Source organism: Cajanus cajan, chromosome 11 (genome assembly GCF_000230855.2).
Source record: "Cajanus cajan strain Asha chromosome 11, NIPB_CcT2T_4, whole genome shotgun sequence".
Classification (NCBI taxonomy): Eukaryota; Viridiplantae; Streptophyta; class Magnoliopsida; order Fabales; family Fabaceae; genus Cajanus; species Cajanus cajan.
Window position 1 is genome coordinate 43915958 of NC_138527.1, and position 20835 is coordinate 43936792.

The window sequence follows — 20835 nt, forward strand, 5'->3', positions numbered from 1 at the left end:
ATTACCAATGCCATTTATGCTCGTCAGTTAATTTTACTTATATAATAACATTATACATTGAATTACTGACCCAATCAGTCGCATTATTAATTTCAATTATTTTCCAACATTGCAACTTCCATGATGCGCTTGAAACACAGATTTCAGAATGAAACTATCCACAACAAATGACAGGAAAATACAGAAAATAAACATCAAACAACACATTCTTACTACATATATGATAACAGTATAAATTGTCGAACGTGAGTAAGCAAAAAAGCACAACGTAGGTAGCCTGTCACGCAGTTACCAAAGAGTAACCATGATCTAAAAAGAGCACTATAACAACGTATTCGATCTCACTCGGTTGAGAGGCTTTATTACAAACAGAATACAAGTTTACACTGACAGTCTTAACAAGTAGCAACCTGCTGTCACAAACTGCTAGACGTTTTATCAGATGATAGATAGAATGTACAGAAGGGGAAATGAGGAAGGAAACAAAGAAAACACCATTACATAAGAATGTTAAACAACGTACGTATGCTCTCCCTTTCTCCCCGTTTTAACGATTGACAGATATCAGATAACGACTCTAATAATCAACAATCGAACTTCGAAGTAAAACATGCAGAGAAAATTTTCCAACAAGGGAGAGCATGGCAACAAAAGCAATAACTAGCCTCAAATTTTGCTCTTGGACACGATGCAAGCTTTAATTGTCTCTGATGGATCACTTAATAGACCTCTCCCACTGTTAGTACCAAGATCAGAACTCTCCATCAGCTTTGCCATCAGAATTCCACCATGCACCCTGCCTTCAGGAACCGCAACTGACATTGGTGTGTGACCATCTTCCCCAACTGGGAGACGAGTACTTGCAACTTCATTGAGTTTAACATCAGAACATGCTATCAAACCAGCTTTCCTTGGGCTATGCATTTTCATCGTATCCACATCCATATCTTGGTTAATGACCATCTGCTTCAATTCATCCAGTTTATTAACACGAGTATCCTGAATAACTGGTTCCAAGGATACACCTCCGTGAACTCTCTTATCCAGCACTAACCCACTATGGAGTGCGCACAGGCCTGTCTCCCCTCTTGCAAATGAATTACAAGGGCCACCATGTTTAGTGCTATATTCTGACCCAGGATGGCCCCAACAGCATCTCTTCCCTCCCCCATGTGCCTTGCAAAAGTCAGTGCCACCTTGTGCACTCTTTCCACACCCTTCAAACTTGCATCTCTTGCCTCCCCCATGACATACACAATAATCAGTCTGTCCTCTGGCACCCTTAATGCAGTCAGGTACAGCACACCTCATTCCAGCCCCATGTGCCACACAGAAGTTGGTACCTCCATGCACACTTTTAGTACAGATTCCACCACCCTGGTATGCACAGCATTTACCTCCACCATGGCCTTCGCAAAATGGCATGGTCCCCTCAGCACCTTTGATGCACCCTGGTACTATACAGTGTTTCCCACCACCATGTGCTTTGCAGAACATAGTGGTCTCCTGTCCCACTTCGGTGCATCCAGAAGCTTGACATTGATGCCCTCCCTCATGTGAGATGCACAGACCTGATAAGCCTTCCACGCTCTTAGTACAATTTTCTCTTTGACATCTCTTGCCACCACCATGCCGAATACACAATCCAAATTTCCCTCTGGCAGCTCGGAGACAACCCTCACGACTGCATCTCTGACCACCACCATGAGCAATACAGAAATCTGTACGTCCTTCTGCACTCTTAGTGCAACCATGATATTCACATTGCCTGCCACCTCCATGAGATTTGCAGTACACAGCCCGGCCTACAGCTCCTTTATTGCAGCCAGGTTTCTGACACCTCCTACCACCACCATGAGATATGCAATGTCCAGAAGCACCTCTGGCACCCTTTCCACATCCCTCAACTTGACATGTCTTAGAATTACTGTTGCAACGTAGTGGTTGTTTTTGTTGTGTTAGCCCAGAGGTACAGGTTACCGAACTTCTTGGTCTGGTTGACAAGAGATCGAGCCCAATATTATGTTCAAACTTTTTTGCAGCCTGGTTCAACATTAGACTAGCACCTGTATTAAGTGAAACAAGCCCTGGTTTCCAAAAACATGAAGTTGATCCCTCATCAGCATTTGTTGTCCTACTGAATACTAATGGGATCTCCGTGTTCAACTGAAGTGGTGGGGCCTGAGAGGGACTTAGACAAACACTAGTAATATCTGAGTCAGAGGGCTGGGTGGAAAGGCACAACTTCAAATCAACCTTGGGCTGCAATTCGAATATCTTCAAATTTGAACTAGCAGGGTTTTTCGGGCTTTGTACCTTCTCACAGCCAAGATGAAGTGTAAAGTCCAGTTCAATATCCAAAGATGATTCCTCGTCAATCTCTTTGGCTGAAGACATAGCAGTGCAAGCAGTAGCTGAACTCTCCTTGCTGTCTGAGGAACTTGTTGAAAGTTCAAGCCCATGAGAGAAAGAAGAGCCAATGCTCTGACCCATAGATCCATCAATTAAATCCCACTTTCTTTTTGTTCCCTTTGAGATTGAAAAAGCACGGGAATCATGTTGTAAGATGGTATCTGTACAACAATCAGCTCCCCTTCCTTCAACTTGCATTGAGTTACCCAAAATCTTGAATGCATTTGCTGAAGGGTTAGCTGTGAAAGTCAAGTTCTGGAACCTCCCGTCCATTAAACAATAATAGTATAATGCTACACCTATCGGTTAATTTCAGTGGAACAGTTGTCTGACCTCCACGTATAAACAAGTTACATATCAACAAAATTAGGGTTGGATGCACCAAGTTGAAGGAGCATTTACGAGAGTAAAATGCATCCTCCACTGACAAAACCTGATGTATCACATCGATCCATCTAATAGAATAGAAGATTAAACCAATGTTGACATTATCAATTGTTGTAGGTGCACGTTAATTCAGCAAGATTTGAATCCTTCCAAAAACCTAGCCTGGAGGTCAATCATACGACATGCCACATTTTGGTCAGCACTGGAACTTCTTCCAGAATAAAAGAGATTAGATTCACATTTTGGCATATTTGAGCATCAATTTATTCAAAGAAGAAAAAAAGGAGCAACTTTTCTTTGTTTATATCAAATCCATTCATAACAAGGACACATTTGCATTGGTGGTATCAAAATGAAAAACAACACAAAAATATAATAAAGAAATCTGCTTGATCCAATAAGAAGCAATAATTTAAAATTAATATCACTCAGCAGTTCAACAATGAAATTGATTGAAAAGGATACCCAAGTCTCATTAAAACAAGAAAGAATGCCAAGATGAAAACAAGTGAATTAATTCTCTGTTCCCCATTTTAATTTTGAGTATCAGGGACAAGGACCATTATTATAGTGGATACTGAATAGAAAAAGAACTTTTGAAAAATAACGCAATTATTAATTATTCTCTGAACAGTTGAAATGTAACATCACCCCTTAACAAGCCGAAACATGACCAGAAAGTCTCCTCCTAACAAAACCAGTTCAACAGTGGAAGGACACTCACTTTCTCACTTCACAACTCTCTTAAGTCTTAACTTTAGAAGCCAAACCCGTCTCTCAGATGCTGCAACAAGGGAAAGTTATACAGTAATCTAATATTTTTTTGAGGAGGGGAGTTGACTGGGTATTGCCACAGTGACAGTTTTATAAATTTCTCCCTAGAGTACCAACTCGAACATTTGATCCCACATTCCAAGTAAAATCCATAGGGTCTAGATCACTTCTACTTCAACTAACTATTATTAAGCCGAGATGAACTGACTTGACTAATGCCCTGGAAAAATATATTGGTTCAATTCTTCCCTTTTTATTGGAGCTTTTGAAATCTGAACCACCAAAATTAAATCAGAGTTGTTAAAACAAGCATACCATACGATGAATAAAACAACTAACCAAAATATAAAAGTCCTCAACTCAAGCATACCATATGATGAATAAAACAAACAAAATATGCACAGAACAGGTCATGGAGAGGGGTGATCTCCATGCAAGACCCAACCAAAATGAAACAGGAGAACAGTGTGTTAAACAAAACAAATAAGATAGAAACAGAGAATTTGAATTAACACGAAATACAGTTTATCTTCGAGGAAAGTGAAACCAGGGATCCATTAATCTTCAATTTTGGCCCTTCTAAATACTGGCTTCTTTGAAAATCAGAATCCTTAACTCAACCTACATAACCTACTATGCGCATAGCTGAGGCAGAGAAAACAATACATCTCAGTTAACTGCTCCAAGTTCTTTTACATAATTCCAACAAATCAAATAAATAAAATTGAGATGGAAAAGGCTCACAAATGATTGACTTGAAAAGCTTAACAGCATAGTGTCCCAGATGAACAGGATCAACGGCAAATTAAAGAGGAATTAAGATTTAATACCTGGCGGTAATTAATAGTAACTCCTCGATTTGATTGATTTAATTATGTTGTTTCCGCAGAGCTTGGAAGACGATTCTAGGGTTTTGACTTTCGAAAGATTGGGATTATGACTTTTTGATGGTAAAACGGAAGGGAGGAGAGCGACACTAGACATTGATGACTGAACGACAAAGCCATGATCATTTCAGGCAAATGATTGACTTTAAATTTAAAAAACAATTTCGTGTAGTTTTTTTTTTTTTTTAGTTTTAAAAATTAAGCGAATGTTTTTTAATTGTTTTAAGCTCGAAACATAATTTTAAGCTTAAAACTGTATCATAAAGTATTTTTATGGAAACTACTACTGTTATTTAAAATTAGGAAAAGAGATAGTACGTTGATTTTCATCCCTATAATTTTTTATTTTTTTATTTTTTTAAAGTTATAACTTTTATTTTTAGTTTCTATTTTTCATTTCATCATTATAAATTATATTTTATTTTTAAAAGATTAAGTAATTATCTTAAATATTATTCATAATCATTAGTAATATTATGCCAGTATTTAACATCTCATATTATTTATCTACTTTCAGATGATTGTTATAATTAAAAACAGTGATATAAAAATCAAAGAAAAATATTTTACATGCTTAAAATTAAAAAAAATATATAGTCATTTTATAAAGATAAAAAATAATATTTATAAAATTTAGAGGGATAAAAAAAACTTTTTATAAAAATTAAAAATATATTTAAATCTAAAAAATAATAAAGGTTAAATAGTGAGTAATTTATTTAGATATACACAATCACCCATTTTGATGAGTGATTTTTGTGAGAATAAAGTGTGTAAAGTTCAATTCAAGATAATTATAATATGTATAAAATTATTAATTAAGATGTAATTGTCTAAAAAGTGGAGATTAAAAAAAATTAGCTAACAAAGTAGATTTTCTCTTTATATTATAGTATAGATATTTTTTTTCTTTAAAAAAATTTAGATTAAGATAAGATATAATTTTATACAAAATCAAAATAATCACCAATCTCTTTGAAGATTATCGCCTAATCTAAGTTAGTAGAAACGAAACATAATAACCAATTGTAATATTCTTCCAAGGCGTACAAATTATAATAAAGAATAAAATTGTAAAATGTATTTAAAATCTAATTTAATATATTTATCCAAAAAAATAGTTAAGATTTTGTGAGAGACTAATTTTTGGCTAAAAATTCCTTCTAATATAAGGTATAAAAAATTATATATATATATATATATATATATATATATATATACTGGTTTTTAATTTTACAAAAAAATTTAATTAAGTTCTTGAACTGTAAAATTTTGTAATTTAGTCATTAATTTTTTTTAACTTTTATAATCCCTCGAAATAATAAATAATTTATGCCTAGTGACCTAATTACACAAACTAGAAAAGATTAGGGCCTGATTAAAAATCTCAAATTTTTCAATATGAAAATTTTATTTGATTAAATGTTCATTTATTTTGAAATGAAGGGTTTCTATAAATATTTTAAAATAATTTCTGCCTAATGACCTAATTACACAAATTAGAAAAGATTAGGAGCAAATTAAAAACTCAAACTTAATATGAAATTTTTATTCGAAAAAATGTTCATTTATTTTGAAATGACGGGATTCTAAAACTAATTACATGTAGAAAAATAGAAAGAAAAAAATATAATAGTTATAATCTCTTGTAAAATCTAAAATTGTCAAAATTAGATTCAACATGGTGTGGTGAACTAATTTCATATTAGACAAAAATCTTTATTTTAAGGTTAAAAAAAGAATAGATTCATCCTAACTTAATTAATTAAATGAATGAGGTCCCATTATGAAAATGTTTATGGAAAATTTATAAAATCTAATTGTATTTTATATATTAGATACATTAATAGTTAGTTGTATTCAATTTATTTCGTGACAATTAAATTCCTAACACAAATTAGTTATAAAAAAAACCTACTCTAATTTATTTTTTTTAAAATAAACATGATTCATATAATATTTCAAAACTGACAATTAAAGATTAATTTACACTTGCAGAATATGACTTATGTTGACTAAATAATGATATAATTCACACAATAATTATCAATAATTAAATAATGTGTCACATAATTGATGTAGTTAAAAATTTCACTTAAAATGAAATAACACTAGTATTTTAGCATGTGCAATGCATAGGTATATTTATTATATATAATATAATTAAAAATTATAATAAATTATATATAAAAAAATATTATATTTAAATATATATATATATAAGTTATATTTAAAATAATTAAATATAAATATTTTTAAATAGATAAATTAAATTTTAGATTTAAGATAAATAATTTTTATAGTAAAAAGAGTATTTTTATTTATTAATAATTTATTTTAAAATATTAAAATTTAATTAATAAATAATTATGATAAATAAAAATTGAATTGAATAAGGTGTTAAAAAAATCTTTACAAACCTTCTTATTAAAAAAAATTTCTTAAAAAATAATCACAAAATAAAAGATTCGTGTTTAATAATCGTGAGGATTGCAAGGAAATGTAATCAACTATTCCAAAAAAAAAAATAGGTACTGGTATTATTATACATTAATTTGTTTTCCTTCTGGAGCCGCTATTAATAAATTTAGTAAAGGAGGTGCAGAATCATACAACTCTAGAGGCCATTACGTTCTTGATCCCTTTGCACTAACATTATATTGCATTTCTTTTAACACCTATTGCACAATTTCAAATAAGGTTACTGCAGCAAAGACGAGAAAGAGAACACCTCCGATGTAGGCAATAACCTTCAAAAACAATGATAAAAGCTGTTTTTAGTTTATAGCTGCATAAAGATAATATTACAAAAACAGATACACAAATGTAGGTTCGAGCTTCAATTTTTAGTGCGCTATCTACAGAATATAAAGTGTGTGGTTAAAAGAGCATCAGCATTTCCGTACGCTTAAAATAAATCTTAATCACCCAAAGCAAGGGAGATTTCAGTCGGCTATATATTATCCAGGTGAAAGAACATGTTCGTTCCCAAAAAGGTCCCACTAGAGGAACATCTAACATGCTGCTGTTCATCAGTCGTATATATTTTATGCTGGAATAATGGAATTCCGAGGCAGAAAATTATCCATAAAAGAGCTCCATGACCCAGATTCTATACGTGGCAATAATTCAAGAAAAGCATTTTGAAAATCATAACTTAATTTCAGTTATTTTCCCTCGTATACGCCCTTTTGGTTAATTACCTACCTGAGATGATAGCACAAGCATAGAGAGTTCCACATTTATAAAATCTGGTTGGCTCCCTCAACGGGGAAACCATGAGGTTGGAACCAACAAAATACAGCATATCAGGAATGGAGGCTATATGAGCAAGAAATTACCTTCTCTGACAAAAAACTCCCCAATAAAGAGCCCCCAAGCACAGCTAGCTGCATATATAAAAGATACATCGAGAATATAAGAGCCCGAAGTCATCATTTACAAATATGTGATACGAAAGAAAAAGGCAGTCAGAGACGAACCAAGGAATATAAATTACATGAATTAAACTCTAGTCAATGTCTTCTCCAGATATCCTTATTTTCAGAACTTACATATTTCTTTATTTTGAGCTTGTTGTGGGTATTAGTATTACTATTAAATATATCTTATGAGTAAACAAAAATGTAGCTTAGGAGACCTATTTAGCTGCTTTTAAACTATGGACTATGGAGTAAGGTTCTTTAGAATAAATTGTCAAAAGATTTTGTGTAAACTTCACAAAGCACTTAGAAAATAGGTACAAGTAATTTCAGCAACTCATTTTGCTCTAGGCCTGTAATTACTGGCTGTTTATTAACATATTTTATTTTTACTTTGCCCTTCAGTCAGAGATTTTGGCAAATCAAAATTTCATATATTGTTCCAGAAACTTAAATGAAATTATGTCAATGTTAAACAATGTATTTACTGTCACTTCTAAAAAGCGCATTCCCATATTTAGAAGTTGTATCAATTTATTACTGAATAAGAGTTACCAAAGTCGCAACGCCATGACCGGCCAGTGCTCCAGCTATGACTCCAAGGGGAGAAGAAGCTGCTGCAAGGGCTGAATAGTAGGGAAAAAACAATTCAGGATCTCTGAAGGTGAGTGCAGTGCATGACAAGAAGCAAGATTAGATGTCTTGTTATTTGAAACAAATGAAAACTCAACAAGAAAATGATATAAACTGAAATTGCACCAATCCAAATTAATTGACAACCAAGCAAAAAAGTTAACTTTAAGATTTGTCAATATCAATATTTATTTATTTATACATTAGCTTGCTTAATAGGGATTTCAGAGCAAGATTTTTGTCTCCTATACTTTCAAACCAAAGAATGGTAAAATCATAAAAATTTGATATTAATAATGAGAAAAATGACGTAATCTAATTATAAATGGTCCTCCATATATACAGTCTGTTTTGTGAACCAATTATTCTAACGTTAGAACTCACCAATTGTGGAGAAAAATGACTTGTCGCCCCATTCTGCAACAAAAACTAAGAGAAAAGTACTGGCAACTGTGCTAGCAGCAGATAGTATCCCAGCACCATTTCCAGAAAAATCAGAAACTGCTAGCTCTGCCTGGTTAAGAATGGAAACATTGAATTGTATCCAGCACACCGCTATAGATAAATAGATACCAAATATTACCTCCTTCTGCTCTTCATCTGATTTTTGGCCATCACTAGATGAGGCATCCAGCAAAGTAGAGACCCCAAAGTACACCTGAAGTCAATTCAGTATAACTTAAGAGAGGATTAATCAAAAAAAAGAAAATGTAAATAATGTGCGCTATAGAAAACACTGTTCGCATGTTAGCATTTAAGTCAACATGAAGATAATATTTACCAATAGGCAAACAGCAGCAATATCATCAATAGGTAAATCAGTTTCTCCAAACCTGCGCAAAGCAACCTATTAGATGACGTTTTTGAAAAGTCATTAGTAGTCAGATTTTGCTTTCATTGTTGCATGGTTTTAGACACAAACCGAAAGGAAGGCACAGAAGAAAAGTAATGATATTTAAAGAAAACAGGGAACTTCAAGAAACTAAAGACATGCATGCATCACAACGTAATCAAGCTTTGCAAATGAATAAAAATGTGTTTAAAAGAAATTTGACATTGTATTATGATAAAACTGTTTCATGGATGGTCAAAGGTTCATACAAGTAGAAAAACAACATTGAGTCATCTTCAATCGGTATCCTATACAATGTTCAACATATTGTTTCGTGGTTAACATGAAACTTAAAATGAAATTGTAATTTGTTACTTGTGAAGAATGATTAGAACTGTTTTTATTCTTTCAGTATGACCGAGTCATATAACGGTTTATAAGCACAGTTAATAAAGAAAAAAACCTGAATGGCAAGATTTCATCAACATAATGAAAAGTTCGTCCAAGGGCAACGGATATCAGAGTCATTGCCCTGCCAATAACAAATAAATAATAAATATTAATGATATGAAGAGTAGCGTATAACCGAGGATATATGCATCACATAATATTTGCCATTTATAAAAGTGGAAAATTGCTGATGTATCGTGGTTATTTGACTTCTGGACACAACATACGCCGGAAGAATTCTGTTCACCTTTCTAGAAGGTAGACGAAGGAAACCATTAAATTCTACTAATTAACATTAAATCCCTACAGGATTTTGATTATTTTAGGTTGTGCAAATATTTCCCCCTTAGTTGTTTGCATCACCTTATATGCATGGCCAGTAATCATAAAGAGTTCAATTAAAATTCATTGAGAGTGTAAAGATTTTTTATTCTGCCATTTAATCATAGATCATCATAAGTTTGTGAACTTTTAAAATAATTGGCACCTATGATTATTTCTGATCGATTGATCACACGTAAAAATTAAAATCATCGTAAAAAAATGCCACCTAGACAAAAATAAACTGCAAGGATATCTAAATCACCGTGAAACAATAAAACATACGCAAGCGCGCCAAATGTCCCAATGAAAACCACACCAGCTGAGTTCCTAGCTGCAAGCAGCGCCTGCATAAAACATCAACTACCCAAATCAGTGGGATCGTATTATTTGCTTGGCAATTTATGTGCACTTACTGCAATGAAAAATGTCTTATCTCCCAGTTCAGAGAAAAATATCAGCAGAAACGCCTGTGACACAGCATAAAAGAAGCACAATTATATTAGTGTTTCAGTAGCTCAGTAAAAGAATAACATTTGTGACTAATTGCAAACAGTTAAGAAAGAGTAAAGAAAAAGCTACATGTTCCATTCTCGATTGTATTGAATTGCGGCATTTCAAATTATGTTTTCCTTCTCTTTTTTTTTATAATTTTTATCTGTAAGCAATGTAATTAAAAAGTGACAGGGAGATTTTCCTAACTGAAGCAAAACCTGTGCTTAAGTCACCAATATCCCCAAATATAGGAAATGAATTGAAAGAAGTGGAAATGTCGGAAGCAGCAAGCGCTGGATAAGAGTCTTGAAGAGTGAGGAAGCCGAAGAGCAACGAAAACTTGAGAAGGCTGGTGGATAAATTAGTAGTAGCACTAGCATCATTAGAAGAAGAAAGAAAGGGAAATTTGCCATTGGAGATGGAAGCAAGGGATTGGCGCGAATTGTTGCAAGCACGAGTGAGTCGCTGCGTAGGGAATTTGGTTTCATTAGGGGAAATTGCAGAAGTGGTGGCGAAAGTTGAGGAGCGGAGAGTGGAAGGAGGAAGAAGAAGAGGAAAAGAAGAGAAGGGAAATGGTTTGGGAAAGGAAGGGAATGAATGTGGGCGAAGCAAGGTGTGGGAGTGAGAGTGCATTTCTAGTTTCTATGCCACTTCGCTCTGCGTTTGTTGCCTCAATGCCTTGGATAAGCCCCGCGCCACCATTCAGTATTCACCAACCAACTGTCCCTGCTTTTGATCTCTTTTCTTGTAAACTAACCGTCATCAATTTCCCCACCCTTTATTGGATTTGGACCCAAGACCCCAGCTTCGTATTTATACCTTTATTTGGGCTTCCATTCGGTTCTCAACATTCACTAGGCCCATTTTCAACGACCCGTTTGCGGAAAAAATATACCTTAAATTCACTTTTTCTTCTTTCTAGTTTCACGATCGTTTAATATATTATTTAATTTTGAATCTTTCAAAAATTATTAATTAAGTCTCTAAATTAAAAAAATATGTAATTAATTTCTTCATTTTATTAATATATTTTTATAATTTATTCATTTATAGTGTGTGAAATTTGATAAAACATTTGTTATATCTTCATGTATAAACAAATACTATATGTTATTATTTCATGGGTTTTAATTCTTGTCACTAAAACTGTCCAATATTCCACAATCCTTATGATTAGGGGATTATGAATATGTGTTATTATAACCTCTATATATATGATTTATATAATATTTTTAAGTTAACAATTAAGAATTAATTTACGTTCATAGAATATAATTTTCAATAATTAAATATTACTTTAATATAATTAATAATTAAATTTAAGAATATTAAATTAATCTTTTATATCTCACGACAAACTTTACCACTACCAAATTAAAAGGTATGGTAATAATCATAATGTTTATGCTGAATCAAAGGATCAGCGCCAACAAAGTTTATGCCGGCTAGAATTGAACACAATGGAAAAACGAATCCATGCAGTAAAAATGTCCTTGTCACACATGTAAAATTCTTAAGCGCGTTGTCATTAAACACGAAGCATTGTATATGATGTCAATGTCATGATGAAAGTAAAAAAAAAAACCAACCTATTGCATAGCTCGTGAACCTTTTTCCTCCAATTGGTGGTCGAAGCCGTGAAGGATCCGACCGAGATCACAAACAAGAAAAAAAGAAAGAAAGATATAATGAGTCTTAATGTCGCCATTAATAGTTATATACTTATGTTAACGCAAGATATTGGACTTTAATGTTGAAATTTATAGGCCGCAAACTACACACATAAAGCAACTGGTAATGACGAGAAGTGACAAATAATTAAAGACTTTCCAGCTCAACACACGTTAAGTTAATTTATATACAAGTCTTGAAGCAAATTAAAGAGCTTAATTGTTTTGGTTAGCTTTATGCCTACAACTAGCGAAATGGTTAGAGGCACTACAAGAAACTAGGGACCATCCCATCGGAATCGGATTCAAATAAAAAAATCTAGATTTTAATTAATTAAATATAAGAAGAAAGATAAATTCATTTCCACCCATCCCATAAACAATCTTAATCAAGGTAGACAACGGTCTATATATAATTTTGTCCCTCATGAAAATGTTTAATTGTCAATTTATCAATATAAAATTTTTGCAATATTTGATACATGACAATAAAGAAAAATTGTTGTAGTTCATATTCGTCGGCTGAATTAGCAACACCAAATCTCATTTTAAGTTATTAATGGTTTAACCTAAATCCTCCTCTTAAAATATATTTTTAAATAAATTGATTAAAAAATACATTGCGATTATCTATTTTTAATTATAAGATCTACTTACAAAACTCATCAATATTACGAACTTGAATGGTAAGGTGTGCAATAGCAGAATAAAAAGAATCTTAAAAATAATGTAAAGACCAAATAAGGATATACCTTCGTATTATAATTTTATTTTGTAAATTATAAAGTTTTCACTAAATATTGGAATTGGAATTGGAATTGAAGTTAGAATCCAAATTTACACTAAAGATCTTTGCACAACCTGAAGTCCTATCATAAAATTTATAATTCTAAAGCAATTCCGATTCAAAGGAAATTCAAAATTTTGAACTACAAAGTATGAAGCTAGGCTGTATGGAGTTTAGAAAAGGCCCAAACAAAATTAGAGGAGAGCTATTAAGAAGCAGATTCTGAGTCATCAGGTAAGTGTTCCTCCACTTCTGGGCTAAAATTAGTTGATGCCCCATTGTGATACTGTTGCATCACCAAAACGGATGCTGTTGTTGGGTAATCCTGTGATACTAACAAATCACCAACAGGTCCTAGCTCAGGGAGTTCATTGCTCTTCAGAGCACAGGCAACTTCACCAGCTGGCCTTGAACCCACAATAAACAGATTGCAGCTATTAAACTCACGGATAATAGCAACTGTTTCTGCAGCATTTTTTACTATTCTCTCTTCATAAATGATGGAGTCATCATTGGCTATTTTCACCTTAAAATCATCGAGGAATTCCTCATCCTGTGAGATTAATTTGGTGCTAGAGGAGTCACCCACATCAACTCTTAGAATCTCTCCTTCCTTTATTGGTTCCGCTATAAAGCGGATAACAACCAATCTAATGCCAGGGTGCTCTGCCATACGACCTCCATAAGCAAGGGCTTCACGGTCATCACCACCACCAAAGAAAAGCACTGTAACACGATAAGAAACATTACTTGCAGAGACATGGGCTGTACCACCAAGACCACGATCAACAAAAATTCCAACTGAGCACGGTGCATGCTCGAGTACCCTTTTGTTAACCCAGCGAAAATCATTTCTAGTAACATTTAGTGAACCATCCAAGCTTTGATGCTTATGAAATGGGAGAATAATGACTGCGGCATGCTTCCTCTCAGCAGTTGCACAAATGTCTTCGTGTATGTTAGTCATGGATGAGATTGCGATCATTGGCCGGATAGACACTTGGCTTAGTTGCCTGTAAGCCTCAAATGCCACAATGACATGGTTGGAATCTGCATGCCGGCCTTTATTCCAGAATGGTAACCCATTTCTTCTGGCCTTATGTACCATTAATATGGATGAGGACCTCTCAGAAAATTCTTTAAGGTGCATTGCATACACACAAAGTGCATCACGCTTCTGGATTCCTCTTGTAGCCTCAATCAAATTTATCATTGATGGAATATTTCTTGAACCATGGAAGCAGGCAAAAACCCTCAGTTGGCTATTAGCATTTTTCCTTGCAATAGTTCTATATTTGTAATCAGATAGTCTTCCCTTCCTTGCAGGCTTATACACAGCAGTCACAAGGGGAGTGGTGATGAAGGTAGTAAAGACAGCCATCAGAACCATAATAGCGAAGGTCTGATCATTCAAAACCTGCAAATGCATATATTAAATATTCATCTTGGTAATAGATAGGAAAATGCATCTTGTTAAACTGATTATAGAGAACAGTGATAGCAAGAAAATTCAAATACCTTTCTATCTTTACCGATGTTGAGGACTATTAATTCAACCAAACCTTTACAATTCATCAAGAACCCCAACACCAAAGCCTCATTAAAAGGTACTTTACAGAAAAGAGAAACAGCCAGAGTCCCAATAATCTTGCCAAAAGAAGCTGTAAAGATAACAAAAACCAGAAGACCCCATGATTGCAGCCCCTTGATGGTGGCTATATTAGTCTTCAATCCACTTGACACAAAATAGAGCGGGAGAAATAGACCAGACACAAGATCCTCTACTTTCTCCACAAGAGCACCGGCAAATGGTCCATCTTTTGGGACCAAAATTCCGACAACAAATGCACCAAACATGGCATGGATTCCAATAGCATCTGTGACAAAGCCAGCAGCCAGAACAGCAGCTAATGTAGCACATATGTATACCTCTTCAACTGGTTCGCCTTCATGGCATCGTTGGCTCATCCATTTGAAAGTTGGAGGAACAATGAGGATTGCACAAATGACAAAACCACAGCCAGCTAAGAAGACCCACAATGACACAATTGGAGATCGGTCATGGCCTGACAAGGCAACAGCGAGAGCAAGCAGAATCCAGGCAGCTATATCATTAATTGCTGCAGCTGACATAGCTGTTCTGCCAACATTTGTGGTTAGAAGTTTCAACTCGGCTAAAATTCGGGCCAACACAGGAAATGCAGTTATGGACAGAGCAACACCCATAAATACGAGGAATGCAATACTGTCTGAACCTTTGGCGATTGTTTGTTTTAGAACATATGATGAACCAATTCCTATTACAAAGGGTAGGCTTATTCCAGCCAAAGCAATAGCAAGGACTCGCTTTCCAGTTTGACGAATAGATTTAGGATCTATCTCCAGGCCTGCTAAGAATAGAAAGAATATAAGGCCAATGTTTGCTAGAGTATCTAATACTGTAAGACTCCTGGGTGGGAAAACTGCATTCATATAGCTTTTATTCCGTCCAAGCGCTGACGGCCCAAGAATTATTCCTCCCTATCAATAGCAGTCATACACATATCAAAATCATTGATTGTACATATTTTGGCATGTCTATTTCTCTAACATCTATCCTGACTAATGAATTGTTTAAAATCATATTGCATTCTACACGGTAAATTTCACATGAATGAGACTCATTTAGAATAATGAAACACAGAAAAGTCTGGAGACTATGAAATTATGTAAAAAATGGAACACAAAAAGCTCTTGTCATATCCCAATTGCCTCATAACTTAGTAGCATCCAACTTGATTAGGAAGCAAATGATGTCAGGTTCAAATCCTAGCGAGTCATATTGCTCATATTTAGTCCTATTCGCTAGGACCACCTTGTAACCATTAAAGGAAAATTATAAAAAAAAAATTATATATAAAAAAAAAAAAAAGATCTTACCAATACAAACAATTAATATTTATTTATATTGAAAAAATAAATAATGAGAAGTCATGCCCCTTTACAAGGTCAAGGAAGACCACCAATCTTAGTGAAGATTTATAATGAAATTTGTATATCGTCTACCAACAGGAAAATTCTGATAATAGGGTATGAGTGAAAAAGTCAACCAGAGGTATCAATCCCTATTGGTTATTTATTCATATTATGAAGCAGGAATATATGAACTCACAATATAGATTGATTAAAATTTAAAGAAAAGAAATGAACTTACAATAATCTCTGCAATAACCCTCGGCTGCCTTAAAGGTTGTAGAATATATGCCAGTCCCCTAGAGACAACAAGAACAAGGCATATCTGCAAAATAAGCAGGGGAAGCGCAAAATCAAGAGGGTTGTCACCCTGAAACGCGCCGTTTGATGTCGCTTTCATTGGCGGCGGGCAAGCATTGGATGCCATTTTAACGGTACAACAAAATCCACAGCTAACAGCAGATCCTCCTAAGTTTCTGCCGAAAGATGGATCTTATTTTATGTAACTGATACAAAAAATAATAATCAAATCAAATCAAAACCCGTTAAGTACTCATCAAAAAACACACTCCAAAATCACCGTAACAAGTCTTTTACAAACTCAGAAGTCAAAAACACGTTATAATCAGAAGAGTGATGTAATGAAAACGCGTGACGCACGAACAAATTGGAAAATGCGTCTCTCGGTACTGAAGAAACCGGTAATAGTGTATTAAGCGAAGCCTTTGACTAATAATATAATAAGGTTGAAACACTAACAAGCAATAGCTATTTTTAAAGGAGGCGGCGGTAGCATTATTTACCAGTCATTTTATTTGAATGTTATGCGCAGGAATATTTAAAAGCGAAGGCAATGATTACCTGAGAAACAGAGGAAGCAAATAAAAGAAGAAGTCGAAAACATTACCTGTACAACGTGAATGGTAGGCGAAGGAAGAAGAGGAATCGGATTTCCTTATTCTATTCCTAATAGTAATGGTCCTTAGATTTGATTCCTAGGAAGAAAGGAGAGACATGTGTAAAAGAGACAGAAAGGGGAATATAAAGAACCTCAAGAATTGCAAAACAAGAGAACCTACCTGCAACTGCGAAACAGAGGGCGCCGAGTCAGTTGACCACCAAATAGAAAATACATCATTCTACCTTGTTACCCGCTTTTTGTTTCGTTGACCTTCTCCGCTTCTTTTCTTCAATATTCATTTGTTGCCCCAATCTTTGTCTTTACATTTTTACAATATTATTTTCAAATTATCTGCTTATAACTTTTTAAATATTCAATGCCTTTCAAAAATCTTAATATGTTGAATCAATTCTTTTTACGATAAAAACCAAATCTAAGTCAACTTCGCCTGATCTTGATGGTTGTATTTAATTTTTGTATAACACTTGTAACATATTGAAGATTTGAATAAACCACTTATTTTGAATCTTCGATCACACAAGCTATTAATCTTTTTCCTTAAGTACCGCCTAAGAATATAAAACTATATAGATAATCTACTAATTTATCACTTTAGTGCCTAAATTATAACTAAGTTTATCATTTTTATTAAAGTTTGAGGGAAGAGTTTTTTTTTTTTAATATTTAGAAGATTACTTAACATGATATTCATATTTTAAAACTCACTTATATAATCTTATAAGTTATAACTTTAAGGATCATTTTATAAGTGATGAAATATATTTTTTAATAAAAATAAAAAATCTTGGTGGCAAAAAAAATAAAGATAAAATATCATTACACTCTATTAAAATATCTAACTGATAAATTAGTTTAATATTTGTGTATTGTCAATTTAACATACATGGTTGTCTATGATCCGATTACGGTGTATTTTTATTTTTTTTTTACATCATTGATGCGTTAATATTTATTCATAATAAATGTTAATTTTACTTACCTTTTTTATTTCTTTCCATTGATTATGTATTATTTAAATATAAACTTAAACAAGGTAACAAATTTTTTTTTTGTTCATTAAGGTAATAAATATATAGTTTTAGACATATGAAATTTTTTTATGTATACAAATTATATTTTCAACCATTCATAAATTATTGTATGACTTTTAAAATAATTATTATAAATACTAATATATATATATATATATATATATATATATATAATTGACATTAAAGAATAATACAAAATAGTTACACGGTTACACCGTCAGTACATTCTAATAAATCTGTTTTCGGTGATATATTGTGAGAATATATTAAATACATTTGATTAAATTCTTATTTTCAAAAAAAGAAAACAGTAAATAACTTTGATTTTTAGTATAACTGGTGCTTTTTTCTTTTTGTATTATACAAAATTAGGAGGAAAAAGGCTTCTAGGATTAAAAAAAAGATATGTTTTTATGAATAATTTCAGGATGAAAAAGTTACGAAATAAAAATAAATATAAAAGTATTTATATAAAAGTGAAGAAAAAAAAATATATATATATATAGTCTTTAACTAAAATTGACAATAAATGAATATGTTTAAATACATAAATCATGACGATAATTTGGATTATGAATGCTAATTCTATTATAGTCATTTAGCTAAAAGCTAAGTAAAAAATTACATTAAATATAAAGAAAATGAGCTTTATCATTTATAAAATTTTTATTCAATTCAAATATAATTAAATTCAATTTAAATATAATTACATGTAATCTATTAAAAAAAATAGTATACCAACTCTTAATTATTATTTTGTAATTTTATTATGATTTAATTAATCTTATAAAATTTCACATCAAATCTTGTTTATTATTTTTATAATAAATGTATATTAGTTATTTTTTTTTTATTTTTTTTATAAATATATAAGCTAATTAAAAATTACGTGAGAAGCAAAAATATAAATTAAAAATAATTAAAATTGTCTTAAATTTTAATGATGATAGTGTGAAAATATTTTTAGAAATTATTTTTGATAGAGAAATTTTTGAGAGTTTTATTAATCTCTTATCTAATTTAAGTTTTTATTTATCATGTTTATTTATAAGTTAAATTTAATATTTTTAAATAAAATTATTAATAATTAAAAATAATTTATATTACAATATAATTTATTCATCTGAAATATAAAATATAATTTATATAGTTAAAATGTTTATTTATACAAATTTTAAATGTAATTTATTAAATTAAATATAATATTTAATTATATATAATTTATTATATATTTTAGTTATATATAATATAAAAAATTAGCATGTGAAATATATATTTTAAAATACTAACTAAAATAAAATGTTTATAAAAAAAAAGACACTTAAAGAATGAACGTTGGTTTTCAGAGAATTAAAGTGACTCACGAGTCACGACAGCGTTCTAAGTGACCTTTTTTTGTTATTTTAAGTGACTCTACAATGCTAGAACGCGAACTTCTCGTGGTCCCGCCTCCGGCCTCCCATCCTTTACATAAGCAAAATAAATACAATTAATGAAGATGAAACATTTAATAAGAAATATGATTTAATTAGTCAGCAGAAACTTTTCCTTTATATCCATTTATTAATGTTTTTAATTACTATCATTATACATTACGTATTAAATAAGAATAGAAATTAATGCGAGATACATGTAAAATAAAATAAGTAAAAGGCAAAAAGTGATATTAAAAAGTATACATTTTTTTATGAAAAGTATGACATCACTATCCATCAAGTGTCCTAAAGCCACAAGTTACCAAGACTAGAAGAAACAATTGATGAGAAATAATGTGTGGAAATAGATAAAGTAAAAATCTCCATAATATAAGAGGTAACTTTGAAAAAAATTTAATATTATTAATTAAAGTAATCAATTTTTTAAATATTTTTTAAAATAATATTTAAAAAGTAGATTATTACACTTATTATAGTTTAATTATTACTCAACAAAAAATAAAACATTGATAATTAAACTATGACTATCATGCGATAGTCACATGAATATACATGCAGTAGTTATATGAATACGATATAAAAAAGTTAAAATATTTTATCTCAGTTGGACTAAAATCATAAATCTAATGGAAAACACATACATACACTATACATATATACAATATACACATAATATGCAAAATTATACACAATATAATTTTATTATTAGTCGTAATTTTTTACAGCAAAAATACTTTTAAAAAGAAAAAATCCTCAAATGAACCTCTTTTATTTTTATTTACGTAAATAGACCGCTCTACTGTTTCCTGTCGAAATTCAGTCTCCAAGGAGCTGAATTCCAAGCAGGAAATTTATTTATTTTTTAATATTTTTTTACATATACAAGTTTGGTTTAATATTTAAACATATATATATTATTTATTTATTTATTTAAATTAAATATTTAAAAAGTACAAAATATATTATATATATATATATATATTGGTAACAAACAAAAAGATATATTCAAATAGGTAGAGTAAAAGTTTATTTAATAATAGAGGTGGTAAAAAAAATTATGAAATAGAAAAAATTTAATAGTATCAATTATATTATTCAACTTCTTTAGTGATAGTGAATTGTGTAATTAAAAGTATGATAAAAATTTGAGAGACTTAGACTCAGAAGTATTTTTTTCAAATAAATAATATTATATATATATATAAGGTTTAATCTTTTTTATTCTTTTAGTGTTATAATTATACAATTTTAGTCTTTTAAATATTATAATTATATGATTTTAACATAATTATACAATTTTTTGACTTATTTAAATTATATATATATATATATATATTTATTTATTTATGTTCATGATATATACACCTCCTTTTTTTAAAAATAATTAAAATTTTAAAATATTATTAATTTTTTTAAATTTTTTA

At 31.4% G+C, this 20835-nt stretch overlaps 3 protein-coding genes across 9 annotated transcripts; all 3 read right to left on the reverse strand.

The window, feature by feature from the left end:
* Positions 1 to 334: 334 nt before the first annotated feature.
* On the reverse strand, positions 335 to 4591 carry LOC109789986 (uncharacterized). Of its 6 annotated transcripts, XM_020349065.3 has the most exons (3): positions 4318 to 4591; positions 4096 to 4218; positions 335 to 2961 (listed from the first exon to the last, which is right to left on the reverse strand). In XM_020349065.3, the coding sequence occupies exon 3, from the start codon at positions 2683 to 2685 to the stop codon at positions 667 to 669; it is 2019 nt and encodes a 672-aa protein (XP_020204654.2). In that variant the 5' UTR covers positions 2686 to 2961; positions 4096 to 4218; positions 4318 to 4591; the 3' UTR covers positions 335 to 666. The 6 variants fall into 6 exon arrangements, with proteins under 6 accessions (XP_020204654.2, XP_020204652.2, XP_020204655.2 ...); XM_020349063.3 differs by lacking the exon at positions 4096 to 4218 and having other exon boundaries at positions 4404 to 4591; XM_020349066.3 differs by lacking the exon at positions 4096 to 4218 and having other exon boundaries at positions 335 to 3845; positions 4404 to 4591.
* Positions 4592 to 6950: 2359 nt separating this feature from the next.
* Positions 6951 to 11388, reverse strand: LOC109789981 (protein PAM71, chloroplastic). 2 transcript variants are annotated; one of them, XR_014430648.1, is made up of 10 exons: positions 10821 to 11388; positions 10535 to 10588; positions 10404 to 10465; positions 9811 to 9879; positions 9297 to 9348; positions 9099 to 9173; positions 8900 to 9029; positions 8438 to 8540; positions 7802 to 7849; positions 6951 to 7210 (listed from the first exon to the last, which is right to left on the reverse strand). XR_014430648.1 is itself a non-coding variant. In XM_020349056.3 (10 exons), the coding sequence occupies exons 1-10, from the start codon at positions 11244 to 11246 to the stop codon at positions 7139 to 7141; spliced, it is 1059 nt and encodes a 352-aa protein (XP_020204645.1). In that variant the 5' UTR covers positions 11247 to 11385; the 3' UTR covers positions 6951 to 7138. The 2 variants fall into 2 exon arrangements, 1 of the variants encoding a protein (XP_020204645.1); XM_020349056.3 differs by having other exon boundaries at positions 8438 to 8508; positions 10821 to 11385.
* A 1625-nt stretch (positions 11389 to 13013) lies between these two features.
* LOC109789992 (cation/H(+) antiporter 18) lies at positions 13014 to 17253 on the reverse strand. The gene is made up of 5 exons (XM_020349074.3): positions 17102 to 17253; positions 16930 to 17017; positions 16264 to 16528; positions 14589 to 15590; positions 13014 to 14487 (listed from the first exon to the last, which is right to left on the reverse strand). Exons 3-5 carry the CDS (start codon positions 16447 to 16449, stop codon positions 13279 to 13281), a joined length of 2397 nt encoding a protein of 798 aa, XP_020204663.1. The 5' UTR covers positions 16450 to 16528; positions 16930 to 17017; positions 17102 to 17253; the 3' UTR covers positions 13014 to 13278.
* Between the last annotated feature and the right edge of the window lie 3582 nt (positions 17254 to 20835).